Source organism: Mus caroli, chromosome 10, assembly GCF_900094665.2.
Source record: "Mus caroli chromosome 10, CAROLI_EIJ_v1.1, whole genome shotgun sequence".
Taxonomy (NCBI): domain Eukaryota; kingdom Metazoa; phylum Chordata; class Mammalia; order Rodentia; family Muridae; genus Mus; species Mus caroli.
Genome location: NC_034579.1, coordinates 44551823 through 44568861, shown reverse-complemented (window position 1 = coordinate 44568861; position 17039 = coordinate 44551823). Strand labels below are relative to the sequence as shown.

At 34.0% G+C, this 17039-nt stretch overlaps 1 protein-coding gene across 5 annotated transcripts in view; it reads left to right on the top strand.

The window, feature by feature from the left end:
* The window catches only part of Grik2 (glutamate ionotropic receptor kainate type subunit 2), a 676604-nt gene that overhangs the window by 404291 nt on the left and 255274 nt on the right, over positions 1-17039 (top strand). For all 5 annotated transcript variants that reach the window (XM_021173658.2, XM_029482440.1, XM_021173659.2 and 2 more), the window contains exon 11: positions 8055-8261. In XM_021173658.2, the coding sequence (XP_021029317.1) occupies positions 8055-8261 (207 nt within the window). The remainder of the gene's footprint in view (positions 1-8054; positions 8262-17039) is intronic.

Below are 17039 nucleotides of genomic sequence, written 5' to 3'. Positions count from 1 at the left end.
GTTATAGGGGACTTTTGGGATAGCATTGGAAATGTAATTGAGGAAAATATGTAATAAAAAATATTAAAAATTAAAAAAAAGAATAATTGGAATAGAAGAAGTAGAAGACTCCCAACTCAAAGGCCCTGAAAATATCTTCAACAAAATTATAGAAGAAAATTTCACTAACCTAAAGAAAGAAATGCCTTTAAACATACAAGAACCTCACAGAGCATCAACTAGAGTGAATAAAAATCCTCTGCCACAAAATAATCAAAACACTAAAAGTACAAAACAAAGAAAAAATATTAAAAGTCATAAGAAATACAGGACAAATAACATACAAAGGCAGATCTATTAGAGTTGCACCAGACTTTTTAACAGAGATGTTAAAAGATAAAAGTCTGTACAGATGTCTTATAGTGTCCAAAATACCACAGATGCCAACACAGACTCCTATACCCAGCAAAAATTTTAATCATCATAAATGGAGAAAACAAGGCATTCCATGAAAAAAAAATTAAACAGTATCTTTCGACTAATCCAAGCTTTGTAAAGTATATTAGAAGGGAAACTCCATCACTAGGATGGTAACTATCCCCAAGAAAACACAAAAAAATAAACAATTCAAAACTAGCAAAACCAAAAGAAGAGAAACACTCACACACATGCACATACACACACACATACACACACACACACACACACACACACAAACATACACCACATACACACACACAAAGTACTATCACCAACATCAAAATAAACAGGAACTAACACTCATTGGTCATTAATATCTCTCAGCATCAATGGTCTCAATTTCCAAATAAAAAGGCACAGGCTAATAGAGTAGATACTTAAACAGCATCCAACAGTCTACTGTGTACAAAAAAAAAATACCTCAAAAAAAAATGTACAAATTACCTCGGAGTAAATGGCTGGAAAAAAATGTCTTCTAAAGAAATGGATCCAATAAAAAAGCTGGAGTAGCCATTTGAAAATGTAATAAAATAGACTTTCAACCAAAAGTTGATGGGGGAAAAACACTTCATGATCATGAAAGAAAAAAAAAAGTCCACCAACATTACATTTTTATTCTGAACATCCATGCTCCAAATGCTCCCCCACATTCATAAAAGAAACATTACTAAACTTAAATCACACATTGCTAGTCGGAGACTTCAACACCCTACTCTCAACAGTTGACAAGTCTTTGAGACAGAAACTAAACAGTGAAATAATGAAACTAACAGAGGTTTTGAATCAAATGGACCTAACAGATATCTACAGAGTACTTCACCCCAAAACAAAAGAATATATCTTTTTCTCAGCACCTCATGGAAGTTGCTCTAAAATTGACCATATACTGGGTCAAATAGCAAGCCTAAAGAGACACAAGAAAAATGATTGTATCATATCAGACAGCCTTAGAGTCAAGCTGGACTTCAACAATAGAAACAATAGAAAGCCTAGAGACTCATGGATACTGAACAACTCTATAATCAATCATCACAGGCTCTGGAAGAGATAAAGAGTTAGGTTTTTAAGTTGAAAGGACAATGGGAAATGAGAAAGCTTAGATGTGAACTAATAGGAAATGAACTAGTAGGTCATTTCCTTTGGTTAAGTTGCTGCATCTCAAAAATAAGAGTAAAAGTAATATGTAAGTTAAATTTCTCTGTACCACAGATAAAAATTTGCAAAATATAGCAGTATCTCTTAATATAAATTATCAACAAATAGTAATTTAGTGGATATGAAGGAAAGTAAAAACTGAATGCAGTATTCAATGCTATTATTAATTGCTTTCTCCACAGGCACTATGATGTGTATATTAATGTGTTTTCTCCTGTGATATATTTGTCATCTTCAGCACATGCTAATGAAGTTTTCTCTATATCCCTTCTCAAGAGATGATTTTGAACATTTTCTCCATTTACCTCAGTAGGAAATCATTGCACAACTTCCTTTTCTAATGCCATTCCGAGGGATTTTTAAATCTAATTATGTTTTTCTGTGAAAATCACAACCAGATGTAAAGCAGGTAGAGAGGAGCAGCTATATCAAAAAGCAAATTATTATCTTTGAAATTATATGTAAAATGTAACTGATTCCTGAGTGGACAGCCCTACCTACCTAAACACACACATACACACACACACACACACACACACACACACACACACACACACATATATATATATCAACATCAAATGGACTCAACTGGTTGTATTTATATATGAATGAGCTCATATGTATATATGTTTTGTAGCAAGAATAATGATAGAATATGTAATGAAGTTTGAGAGTAATGGAAAATGTTAAAAGGAGACTGAGGATGAAAATGATATAGATATAATACTCATATATGAATTCTAAAGTAATAAAATAAGTGGAAAAATACTTTTAATGATCACCAATGGCAGTGGCTGAAAGTAGCTTCCTGGATCATATGGAAAAAAGTCTCCAGTTTTCCTATTCATAATAGTCCCTTTCCCTATGGTTGAAAGTGTTTTGTTGTCTTTAGTGTGGCTAGCTTCATGTTACCTTTATTTGGTTTGGTTATATCTGTAAAGAGCATCTGACCCAGAAGTCATACTTGCTAATCAATCACTGCACTGCAGCACTAAGCTCAGTCACAATCTTTCTTTGTGATCATTTACTGGATGCCACAATTATTGAAATTTTGCTTTTGTCCTTTGTTGCACTCTTTACTTCATAATGGATGAATTGAGTAGGCAAAACTATAAATTGCAAAACTCCAAATATTCAGTATTTAGTCATTTTAATAGTAAATGTTATCTAGTGAAACAGATAAAAATGGACCGACAAAATATAGAAAGGATATGCTTTATGATGTTTCACAGGCTGGAACACAGTACAACAGTGGCCATTTCTAATGAAAGACACAAGAATCTAGGAATTATTGAGTCCACAATGCTTTATGTCTTATAGCAGGTCTGCAATATATGTTGGAATCCCATAGATATAGTTTCTAATGTCAGTAAAGGAACTGAATTGCTAGCCAAAGCAAGAGTAAGCAGCAAATAGAACAAAATTACAATATTTTATACTTATTTTTCAGCATAGAGCTTTCAAATTCATATATCCACATGCATCTTGTCAAAAATTTAAAGCTTCAGGCTGTTGAAGAACAAGCTAATTTACTAATCATTTTGGCCACATTTTACAAGTCAATATTTCTATAAGCCATCTGTTGTGGCTTATATAAGTCACAAATATGTCAAATGAAAACAAATTTTCCTATTGGGGATTTTTACTGTTGTCTTGTTCTCACATTATACATGAAGAGTCCTAAAAGAATTTCAAATTTTGCATATTACTTCAATGGAAGAGACTTTGATGAAATGCTGCTTTCTTTCCTTTATATTTTATAACTTCTGAGGTGTTTACACTCTTAAAAATTTAGTTTTCTCTCATATTATTAATTAAGGTGTTTACTGTGTGAGAAAATTGATAGAGTGTTAATATGTTTTATATAAAGCTGACAAATGTAAAGGATATAAGCTATTTTGAAGAAAATATAAACCATTAATCTATATTTTAACACATTATCATTAGACTTTTTTCATTTGCTCCATGAAGATGCAATATTTTTAGATGTTTTCTTATCAGCATTACAGAAATGTTATGAATCATCAATGATTCATCCAGAATGCTTTGAGATTAATATATAAGTGGGTTTTCAGTTTATTGCCTCTAACCACAGTTAAAAGTCTTTTGGTTTTAAGATAGGTTCAGAACCATACTAGGCTACGTGACTATTACCTTTTATTTTCCCAAGTACATGATCTGTGGAACAGAACATTACCTATGCTGGAGTTTTGATAATCCTCCAAAATGTTCATATAGCATGACATGTCTCACAAGAAGTACAGTTATTAAAGAAAACACGCCATTTGTGGTGGTTAATAAAATAATATAGGCATGTAAATAATACTGATATTATAAATAGGAATTTCAAATCATTGACTGATTTGAAAAAGTGAATATAGTTTTTTTTCATTTATAGAGATTTGTATTTTTATGAGGTCATATTTTTCTGTGTTCACCCACCCTAGAGCTTAGGGAAATGCTTAAAATATTTAGAAATTCAATGCATCTTGAGTGAAATAAGTTAATCAGTTTCATCTTAAAAAGTATGATTCACATTAAAATTAATTTTCATTTTATTTCCCCTTGATTTTGAATATTATGGGATGGCAACTATTTCAATGAGCCAGCATTTGAAAAATAACTGAACCCCAGATAAGACCTAAGGAACATATTATTTATAGATTTTGTAAAAGTTAATTAGAAGTCTTATTTTATTTAAATAAAACATTTTGTTCCCTTCACCCTTAAAATATATCACTTTTTCAGGAATTCATTTTAGATTCATTCTGTGCCAACTCCCAGTTTAATGCAGATAAAAATACATGAGGTATTGGTGTGTTCCTTAAAATTGGGCTCGACCATGGAAATGCTGAAAAAATCCTTATTACTCATGTCAGAGGAATGTGGTGCCTTTACTTCCAGCAAATGCTGATGTTCAGATATGAAAGCACATGAGAAATTGCTAAAGTTGCCCAGGAGAGTTTTATCATATTATTCATTGAACTTGGTGTGTGATACAGTAATTGCTTCTGGTACCATTTTTCTTTCTTGTACACAAGGTTGTAATTTATCCATATGCCACGTGAAACAGAGAAAGAGACTTTAAAAGAGCGTCATAACTTGATGTAAAACTATCTTTGACACAATATAGCTGGAGATAGGAATCCCAGGTGGAAAACTATGGCTTACTTATCAGAATTAAATATGAGGACAGTAACACTTGACATTGTGGAGAACCATAAATACTAACAAGGTATATCTGTCCAAAGTTTTATTTCTAGTGATGTGCAAGGTATGTAAACGTTTTAATCAGCTAGGGATCAATAAATTTATTTCCCCGTGACATGAGCTTTTTTCTTGGCTTATAGATACATAAAATTAGGCAATATATAGAATGGCCAATTGGACAATCAGATGAATGAGATTAAATGGCATAAAACTTCTGAAGTTATATTACTATTTTAATTTCTTACACGTATCCTTTATATATCTCACATATGCAAAATTTATACTTAATTGTTAAAAGTTGTCTAGTACATACAAAATATTCATTTTCATTGAAAAGACTTAATATTTTGGAACAAAAATATAAAATAGTGACAATTATGACTTAACATTAACAGTAGAAATACTCATGTATTGCTTCTTTAACCTGATGAATAACATGCTATTTTCACACATTCTCTAAGTATATTCATTTTAAATGTGTTTTGTTCAGAAAAGTGTGTTACTTTTTTTACCTAGAAAATTAGTTTTCTTTATTATGTGTTTATTCTTTACTCTCTTCTGCAATGATGCCCTTGGTCTCTTATGTAATGGTGACTTGATTATATTTTCAATAAACAATACCATTTTGCATGTAGTATAGCCCGATGTCTAATCCCAGTTGATTAAAAATCATAAAGCAATACAACATGTATTCAGTTACATAATGAGTTATACATAATTATGCATTCATCTGAAGTGTGAAAATGATTGCTAAAGATAAATTAATAGGTAGGCCTTTTCCTAAGTGTTCCAGGAGTATGAAAAACTGCTGGCTGTTGGTCATTGGCAAAAATTAAAAAGAAAATCTTAACATTGTCCTTTTCAGTTTGCCTTGTGTAAAATGGAAATTATAATGCCACTGATATCATGTAGTCATTATGAGAAATACATAATTAAAGGACTTAGAACAAGTCCAAGCATAGAACTAAGTGCTTAGGAAATGTCAACTAGCATTATTGTTTAGTGCATGGAATTTAAGTTACTTAATCTGTGCCATTGGAATAAAGACAACCAAACATTATCAATTTACTTCCAAATAGTAATATGATTAAAATCAGAGTATTAATTCTGTAGAATCAATTTACTTCCTTCCATGATTCATTTGACTATCATTCTAACTACCCAGAACTTTCAGTCTATTCTCTCCTCTACAGGGTATTGTGATTTTCTCCTCTAAATATTCAGCAATCTTTATATGATTTCAGGAACTATGGATTTGTTGCTACCACACTGTAACAGAATAGAAGCACTTATGTATTTCAGAAGTTTCTAATATTTGTTTTCCTCTAGTTCAAGAACGATGGCTTTTCTTGTTGGCTAGAGCTTTGTTTGCATCTGTCCACTGCAGTAGTCATTTTTCTATAAACCTCTCATCTGTCACACAGTGTTACTTTTGACTATCCTGCTATATGAATTTTCAATATGTAGTATGTATTATTATTTGTTTGTATAGACTAAATATATATGCAGCACTACCAAATATAACACATATTTAAACCTATTTAAAGTTAGTGGAAGGATTAACAGAAATATAGAATAGAAAAGGTGGTGTCAGCCTATGGCTGCCTTTTATTCTATAGTATGGAGGAAATATACATAGGATGTGTTTTTCAAAACAGTGTTCTCTATTATGTTGAACTGGAAAGCCATGGGGGAAAGGGAATTGTCCTTTGATGGAGGGTATATGCCATGCTTGTAGCAACCTATTTGCCTATAAGGAATACATTTTAAATATGTTCAATGGTGTTTGTAAATTTGATGATATTACAGAAACCAACTTACCAAAGAGGGAATCCACGTGTTTTGCTCCTGGAATACATACAGAATGATTTTCGGTTCTTATTGCTTTTAACTAATTTTATATAAATGTACTAATTATGGTCTCTTTCAAATAACATACTAGTGTTAAAGCAAAATAGAAAAGATGAGAAGATATGTTTCACATAATTAAAAATGACACAATAGGTTTATACTCCTTTGACTACTTTCAGATGTTCACAATTGTTTTAGCTTTGAGACTTGAGATCCATATTTCGCCTCACCAGAAATTTAAGAGATAATTATAAAACTGTCCTGATAGAACAGTGTTGACGCTTTTGAAAACCTGTTCAACATCATAGGTCATCTTGGAATTACAAATTAAAAACATAGTGAGAAGTCACAATTTTCCATTTATAATGTACAAAAGTCTCCAACGGATCATGGTATTGATGAAGACTATAACTAGTCTCAAGATGCTCCCACTGGTTTGAAATATTGATTTTTATGAAATATAGAATCCCATACCAAAGGTACAGCATTCATGTTCCCTATTGTATACCCAAATAAATTGCAAAGGTATTTGTTGACACAAAATTTGAGACATTTGTATATTGCAGCTTTATAGATCTTTCTCAGAATTTTAATTAAATTGACAAGTAACTGATGTACATATGAATAATTCAGTATTATTCAGACATATGGGAAATGAGCTATCAGTCTAAAAAGGACATAGAGGAATCCGAAATCCACATTACAAACGATGGGAAACAAATCTGAGAAGATTACATACTGTATTTTTAAACTTATATAAAATTTTACTACAGACAAAATGTGGACATGTTAAAATCATTAATGATTGATATGAGTTAGATGAGAAAAGGCAGCTACAGCAATAACATGCCATATGTTAATGCCATCTGCTCCTCAAATATACTAGAGTCTGAATTCTATTTGCACTTAGCAAGATTGGACACATTCAGTGTGGATTGACTGTATACTCTCTTTATACCTAGGCATATATATGTTTATACTGATTGCTGCACTGGACACTCACAGGACTTAACTCAAGTTTCTCATTCTCAGCCTGTGCAACACTTCTCCCTCTCTGCACTGAATGTCAAGTTAAACATTGTTCTTATCATGAATTCTTCTATGTCTTATTGTTCTGTAAGCCTTTTTCTCATGCTCCAACTTACGTTCAAAGTTTTTAATATCTTGCCTCTTTTTCCTAATTTGGGATTCACCTTCTTAATAAAGGTAATAATATCTCCATTCTTAGTATTTAAACTGTGCTAAGAAGAATCAGAAGAAAATAAAATTGACTGTTTTCCTAAATTATTGAAATATTTTCTGTCTTCCAAGAAAATACATTGTTCTGATACTGTGTGCTGGTTGACTGGTGTATCACTGTTTCATGTTTAATATTTCAGGAAGAACCGTATGTCCTGTTTAAGAAGTCTGACAAACCTCTCTATGGGAATGATCGATTTGAAGGCTACTGTATTGATCTTCTTCGAGAGTTATCTACAATCCTTGGCTTTACATATGAAATTAGGCTTGTGGAGGATGGAAAATATGGAGCCCAGGATGATGTGAATGGACAATGGAATGGAATGGTTCGTGAGCTAATCGATCATGTGAGTATCGTTTCAATATTCCTATCATTTTTGGTTGTTTGTTATATATTTTCAGTCATTTTATTAAAAAAGCATATATTTCACTTTTAACTTTTTTCAATTGCTGTACCACTTCCATGTCTTCCACCCCTGAAACCTGCACCTCTTCCCCATCTCCTTTGCCTCTAAGAAGGTGATCCACTGCACACTCACCCAATCCCATCTCAACCTTCTAGAATCCCCTTCTATGGAGTATCAGGGCTCCCCAGGACCAAGCACCTTCTCTTCACTTATGCCAGATAAGTCAGTCCTCTGCTACATATGTATCTGGAGCCATGGATGTCTCCATGTATACTCATTGATTGGTTGTTTAGTCTCTGGAAACTGTGGGTGGTTTGTTTAGTTAATATTGTTATTACTATTGGCTTGCAATCCCCTTTAGACCCTAAACTCCTTCCACTAACTCTTCCATTGAGGTCCCTAGTTGGTGTCAATCCAATGGTTGTCTGTTAATATCTGCATCTGTATTAGTCAGGTGCTCTTATAAACTCTCAGGGAACAGCTATAACAAGTTCCTGTCTGCAGATATATCTTAGCATCAGTAATAGTACCTAGGTTTGTTGTCTGTGAATAGAATGGATCCCAAGGTAGGATGGTCTCTGTAGGGTCTTTCCTTCAGTCTCTGCTCCATTTTTGTCCCTGTATTTCCTTTAGACAGGAACAATTCTGGGTTAAAATTTTTGAGATGTTTGGGTGGCCCCATCCGTCAACTTGGACCATGTTTTTCCACACTTCATGTTCTATCTCCCTACTGTTGGGCATTTCAGCTAATGTTATCCCCATTGGATCCTGGAAGTCTTTCTCATCCATGGGCTCTTGGACTTTCTAGTGGTTCCCCAACCTCACTATCCCCACTACTCACTGCTACATAATTTCAGTTATTTTCCTGCCCCCCCTGGAATTTTCTCCTGTTTCTTCCTATACTTGATCCTGACCCCTTTTTTCTCTCCCCATCTCTTTGCCTCCTATCATTATTCCATTCTCCCTTCTAAGTGGGACTGAAACATCCACACTTCGCCCTTTCTTCTTGTTAAGCTTCATATGGTGTATGAATATTCTGAACTTTACGGCTAATATTCACTAATCAGTACATACATACCATGTATGTCCATTTGGATCTGGAGTACCTTTCTCAGGATGCTATTTTCTAGTTCCATCCATTTGCCTGCAAAATTCATGAAATTGTTGTTTTTAGTAGCTGAGTAGTATTCTATTGTGTAAATGAACCATATTTTCTGTATCTATTCTTCTGTTGAGGGACATCTGAGTTGTTTCCAGCTTCTGGCTATTATAAATAGAGCTGTTATGAAGATAGTGGAGAACATATTCTTGTGATATGGTAGAACACCTTTTGGGTATATGCCCGGGATTGGTATAGCTGGGTCCTCAGGTAGTACTATGTCCAAATTTCTGAGGATCCTCCAGATTGATTTCCAAAGTATTTGTACCCGCTTGTAATCCCAACAGCAATAGAGAAGTATTCTTCCTTCACATATCCACCAGCATCTGTTCTCACTTGAGTTTTTATCTTAGCTGTTCTGCTTGGTGTAAGGTGAAATCTCAGGGTCATTTTGATTTTCATTTCCCTGATGACTACAGATGTTGGACATTTCTAAGCTGCTTCTTGGCCATTTGAGATTCCTCAGTTGAGAATTCTTTGTTTAGCTTTGTACCCCATTTTTTAATTGGGTTATTTGGGTTTCCTGGGCCTACCTTCTTGAGTTTTTTGTGTATTTAGGGTATTAGCCCTGTATTATATGCAGGGTTGGGAAATATCTTTCCCCATTCTGTAGGTTGCCATTTGTCTTATTGACAGTGAGCTTTGCCTTACAGAAGCTTTTCAGTTTCATGAGTTCCCATTTGTCAATCATTGTCAAACAACTTGGAGAATGAGCCATTACTGTTCTGTTCAGGAAATTTTCTCCTGTGCCTATGGGTTCCAGGCTATTTCCCATGTTCTCTTCTATTAGATTCTCTTCTATTAGGTTTTATGTGGAGGTCCTTGATCCACTTGGAGTTGAGCTTTATACAAGGAGATTTAAAAATGGGTCAATTTGCACTCTTCTACATGCATACTTCTAGTTAGACCAGGACCATTTACTAAGAAGTATTCTTTTTTCACTGTATGTTTTTGGCTTCTTTGTCAAAGATCAAGTGTCCATAGTGTGTGGGTTTATTTCTGGGTCTTCAATTCTATTCCATTGATCTACTGGTCTGTCTCTGTACCAATAGTTGGTTGTTATTTTTTTTTAATCATTATTGCTCTGAGTATATCTTGAAGTCAGAATTTTTTGTAACAAACAAATAAAATCCTCAAAGATTTTATATTCCTCTTTGAAAATGATCTGCACTGAATTATTTTATATCAAGTGGTTTGATATTTTCAGATGGCTGGTCTTAATTTTTCCATTATGATGTGATTTCCCAACAGTGAATTCTTGATTTCCTCAGTGCTTACTTCTTTATTAAGCAAGAAAAAAAAAGCAAATTTGAAATCTCTTATGTTCATAGAAAATGCTTGGAGATTATTGTATCTATGAAAAAAGAATTAATGCATAAAAAGAAAACATAAGCATATTCAACCATAAGAACAGAAATTTTATTAACTGGCTAAAGTCTAAAATATTTACTATTAACTTGATTTCATTGACAAAATAGGCATTCTTTATGAGCCAGAAAAGAACTATTTCAAAATTTCTTAGTTGACAGTTTTCCTTGAAATAATTTTTATAATAAGATTTTATATATTAGAGTATAGAACTGCATTTTATTTCATGTATTTGTGACATTTGTTTTGTTTGAGAAATTCCTTGATAATAAATATAATACAGCTAATGATACATATGTAATAATTACAGAAAATAATGAAAGTGATTCTCTTTAAAAAGTTATTTTGTTGTTAAGCCTGGTAGTTCAGGTAGCTGGGGTCAATAACCTCAACTACTTGGGAGGATGGGACAAGAGAATCACAAGTTTAAGACAAACTTAGAAAGTTTAGTGAGAACCTGTTTTAAATAAAAGGCAAAGTAAGTTTGGGAAGAAGTAAAATGGAAAATTCCTTGCCTAGCACTAGAAACGTATTATGCTTAATTCCCAATATTGAAAAAAGTAAACCATGAAAACATCTTTATGACAGAGTAGTACCTGCAGATATTTTGCTCATCATTATTTTTATCAAATTTTACTTTATTTTTTGTTATTTAAGTCTCATTTGCATATATAATAAATTTAGCCATATTCACTTCCTAGTCTTGACTTGCATTCTCTTCATTATTTGCTAAAATTCTTTCTTTTTAAAAAAATCTTTATCTATTTATTTATTTACTTACTTACTTATTTACACTCCAGATTATATTTCCCCTCCCTGCCCTACACTCCTACTGTTCCAGATCCCTTACCTCCTCCCCAGCCCCCTATCTCCACGTGGATATCCCTACCAACCACCACCCATAAAACTAGACCTCTAAACTCCCTGGAGCCTCCAGTCTTTTGAGGGTTAAGTGCATCTTTTCTGACTGAACCCAGACCCAACAGTCCTCTGCTGTATATGTACTGGGGACCTCATATCAGTTAGTGTATGCTGCCTGGTTGGTGGTTCAGTGTTTGAGAGATCTCTGGGGTCCAGGTGAATTGAGACTGCTGGTACTCCTACAGGGTCACCCTCCTCAGCTTCTTCCAGCCTTTCCCTAATTCAAGCATAGGGGTCGGTCAGCAGCTTCTGGTTATTGACTGGGTGCAAATATCTGCATCTGACACTTTCAGCTGCTTGTTGGGTTTTTCGGAGGGCATACATGATAGGTCTCTTTTTGTGAGCCATTTGTGAGATGGCAACCTCCTCCCTCACTTGGTGCCTTGTCTTCCTGCTGGAGGTAGACTCTATAAATTCCCTTTCCCTACTATAGGGCATTTCATCTAGGGTCCCTGCCTTTGATTCCTGAGAGTCTCTAACCTCCCAGGACTGTAGTACATTCTGGAAGGTCTCCCTCCTACCTCCTGAGGTTGTCTGTTTCCATTATTTCTGCTGGTCTTCAGGGCTTCAGTCCTTTTCCCTTACCCAATATTATATCAGGTTCCCTTCTTATCCCCACAGTCCCTAGTCTAGTTTACCTCTCAGGGCCCTCCCTCCCTTTCCAGTTGTGATTACTTGCTTCTCCCTCCCAAGTGGGACTGAGGCATCCTTACTTGGGCCTTTCAGCTGGTTGACATTTTGAGTTCTGTGGACCGTATCTTGGGTATTCTGTAAATTTTGGGGGGTGGGGAGGGTAATATCCACTATTACTGAGTACATAGAATACATGTCCTTTTAGGTCTGAGTTACCTCACTCGGGATGATATTTCCTAGTTCAATCCAATTGCTTTAAAAAACTGAGGTTGTCCTCGTTCTTAATAGCTGAGTAGTATTCCATTGTGTAAATGAACCACATTTTCCGTATCCTTTCTAATAGTAATTATGATGGCTAAGTAGTAAATTACTACAGGCTCTTTAACCAAAAATAACTATTTACTGGTTTTTATTTTTGTAAAGTTAGAGATAAAAGATATGCCTGGTGACGTTTTGTCTACAGTATCATGATGTGGTGTCTGATGTGTGTCTGTTTGTTTGTTTCCTTGAATATTATAGCAGGAGGTCTATAGTATCCAAAAAGTATATTAACTTTTTATAAAAAAAGATTTATAAAATGCTTACATTGTATTTGCATTGTTCTGGCCAAGTTTATAAACTAAATTTTGTAACAACAATTCTGTGCAGCAAAAAGGTGGTAATTATGAAATATTTAACTGAAGCAAGAACCTATAATACAGGTTCAGTTACAGTAAAGCCAGATATACTTTACAGGTAGAAAGTTGGTTTTCAAATACAAATCAATGTGCTTATTTATGAGAATATGTACAGCAATTACCCCAGGCATTTCAATAAGCTCTCTCTAGAAATTTGTGATAATTCATTTGATTAGAACATGGCATTTTTAGCTCACAGACTCTTAAATGTATAACTTTTCTCTATATATTATCAATGCTTATATTTGGGCTTTGTGGAGTTAAGTCACTAAAATTATTATTAGTTTTCTATAATTTCTTTATAGATTATTTGTGTGTATTTTTCTTCAAGGAAATTATAGAGCCAAAAGTAGTAAATAGGAAATAATATGTTAGAACTATTGAAAATGGCATGCCAGATAATGGATTAGCGGCCACAGCCATTTATAAGGGGTATGATTATTGACTAGAATTCACAAGAGCCTTACACACACAGGTAGACACAAACACAAACAAACACACACATACACACAAACACAAACTCACAGAAAAATAAGTGGACATCATTATTTACATATTAAAAAAACATATTTTTACATTGAAGCCACTGGTATACATTCAAGGTTTTCATTTATTGTATTATTTCTGTCAGGACCTAATTTGCCATCTTCCTTTTTGTAGCTAGACAACAGTCTAAGCTTACATAATTTCAGCAGTGACTTCCTCATGTTTCTGTGTCCTCTTCTTGCCTTGCTTCTCAACATTTAGTGCTCATACTAAGCTGAGGTGATTATAGTCAGCCTAAGTCAAAATACGCACTTTTCTTCCTAATTTAGTAACTCATTCTAGTAACTGACCAGCACCACTGACCTCACATTGTTTGTTTTTCTTACCTCAGGTTATACACTGTGATCTCAGTTAGCTCTTGCATACTGAACTTTCACCAATATGTATCTTCAACCCTGAGTTTTACAGTTATCTTACTCCAGCTAGTATATTTATCATGATTATCTCACAATTACCTCAAAAGCAGCAAGTCCTAAACAATTCATCATTTATCTTCCCTGATCTTATTGTTTCTGAAGACTTCTTCTTGTGCATGTTATAAAAAGTTAATATATTTTCCAAGCAAAATTCAGTAGTTGTTTTAAACTTATATCTCAATCCTTTCATAGCTTATTTGACATGTCTCTTAAATAACTCAGAAACTGCTCAACCTTGTCAATGTTAATATTTCAGCATAATGATATATTCATTCTAATCTATCATCTGTATTATGTTCTGTGGAGTCTTGTTACAAAAAGAGAAATTTTATTACCATTGCTTAAATTTTTTCAGAAATTTACAATGCTCTGAAGATCTATGGCCACAATAATATATTTACAAGCCTGAAAAAATCAAATTATAGGGTTTTTTTCTAAAATACACTTTGCTTTTTAGTTATTCTCAATCTACTCCCAAACTTTCTCATTGCCTTCTGCTTTAGCAGGCTCTTCTACAGGCACTGTGTCAATAAGGCTTATCAATGATAGGTCTGCAGAGGAAGAAAAATGAGGACATAGTTTTTATTTCCCTCATTTCTTTTTAAGATGCTGCTATATTATGATGTTGATTGAATACCTTAATTCCTAATATTAATGCCTGCTACAAACAAGGTTTTACATGGTTTCATTTTCTGGACTGTTCCTTACAGTTCTTTGTTAGACTCCTACTAGCTTCAACCATATCTTCATTTTTTTTTTCTCAATTGTTCTTAACCTGTGAATGACAATCTTTCTGACTGGGTTCCACTTACATACTTGATAGAAATATATTTCAGTCTCTCTCCCCTGAAGTTTCTGAATTTGGAACTTTGTACCAGGGCCATAGAGCTCTAGCAGCTAGTTCACTGAGTGACAGAGATGTTCCTGATTGCTGAAATCACTTTCTCCTACATGCTCTTATTATTCACTATGTTTCTAGTCCCACTGAAGATTAATCCTTCTCTGTTACTTTTACTTGAGTCTATCCTCTATGCCTCTTGAGATCTAAATTGCCCTGTCTTTGTATTTCTATCTCTTCTGATTTTTCCAGCTGTACCTGTGTAGATTGATGTTCTTTTAATGTCTTAATGTATGCCAGTTCTCCTTGGACATCATGGTCTCCATCCCTTATTCAATTCATGTCCTCTGAATTATATTCCTTAGCTTTGGAAAAACTCTACAGCAACATTGTCACTCTCCAAAAAAGCAACTATGTGACATTTCCATACCTCTTTTTTATATATAACACCTAGCACACATTGTTTTAGCTACAGCTATAATATATATTTTACTTAAATTATTTTATTTGAAAATATTTCAAGTAAAACATTTTATTTAAAATGTTTTACTTGAATATATATATATATATGTGTGTGTGTACATATGTAATATGCACATATTAAATCTTTAAATATATAAAGTAATGTTAATTGTGCTTTTCAATTAAAGCATCCCTAAAAGTGAGGTTTTAAAATGTTCCAGGAAGCTGGGTGTGGAGGCAAACACCTATAGTCCAAGATAATTAAGGGTCAGAGTCAATAGAATTTCAAGATTGAGGACTGCCTAAACAACACAATGAGACCAGGTCTGTCTCAAAAGGAACAAGAATAAAAGTGTGTCCTTAAGAGCAAGTTTCTTTTTGGCCTTAGATAATTATCTACAGATATGCTTCTTAAGCACTGTCTATGTAAATGAAGGTAAAAATAATCATGGTTGGGCTACTTGTCTCTTGGGTCATTTGGCAAAGTTCAGAGAGTCTGTCTGTTCCTTAGTTCAACATGCACTTAAACCTCTAACTGGATGTCTTTTACAGTATAAAAATATCTACAGGAAATGTTACTGGTGAAGAAAATACAGTGCTCTAGGCTAACCTGGTTCTTTTAGTGCCCATTTAGAGGTGAGATGGATAACTGGATTCATCTTCAAACATGTGCCTATGTTAGAATTAATCCACAGGCTGGATTTGGAGAGAACAGTTTAAATAACCTTTCCATGTTTGGATCTACAGGATACAGTCAGGTCCTTTACACCAGACTTAGAGTAACTTATGTGAACCTTAGTGTACAAATAGTTAATACTTCACACAAGGTTCTTTTCTAGACTCCTAAATAATATTGCTGCATCTGGAAGGAAATGTTTAATTAAAATGGATATTACAGAAAGACTAAAAGGAAAATATAAGTTTTAACAATTCTCAAAAGTATAAGGAGGGAAAACTGTAATTAAAAGGAAGAAAACCACCCAAAATTTCACTTATTTACCCTTCAGTTTAGAAATACAATTAAATATAAAACCTTCCAATTTAGAAAACCTCTCCACCAAGTTAAATGATAAAAATTTTATTACTGTATCAGCATTAAAGAAAACATGATGATTATCACTAGAATTCTCTAAAAGATTTCAACAACAGAGCGTCTTTTATAGATCTAAACAGTGCTGTGTTAATTTGAATAATGTATGTCCCCCAGATGAACACATATTTAAACACAGGCTCTCCTTGATTGGTTAACTGTTGTGGAAAATTGTTACATGGAGCCGTGCTGGTAGCAATAAACTTTGACAGTGCAGAGTTTCACAGTGTTTCCAGTTGTGCTCTGCTTTGTACTTGGTGAAAATGTAATCTCATGGGTTCCTGATTTAGTTTCCCTCTGCTATACCTCCATACCATGCTGGATTCTCCCTCTGAAACTCAAATTAAACTCTTTCATAAGTTTCTTTTGGTCACTGTGATTTATCACAGCAACAGAAAGGTCACTTGCCATAGACTGGCCCCAGTTGGCATCTCTTAATCCGTGGGAAATAAGGGTTCTGGACAGGTGGGCATTGGGTTGGCAATGAAAAGTGTTACAGAGCAGAACTTGGCACTGGCTTTAGAGTCAAGAGTAGAAGGAGACTGCTGGGAGAGTTGGTGCTGGTTTGCTGGAGCTAAGAAATTAGTGGTGATTAAGAAGAGACCAGC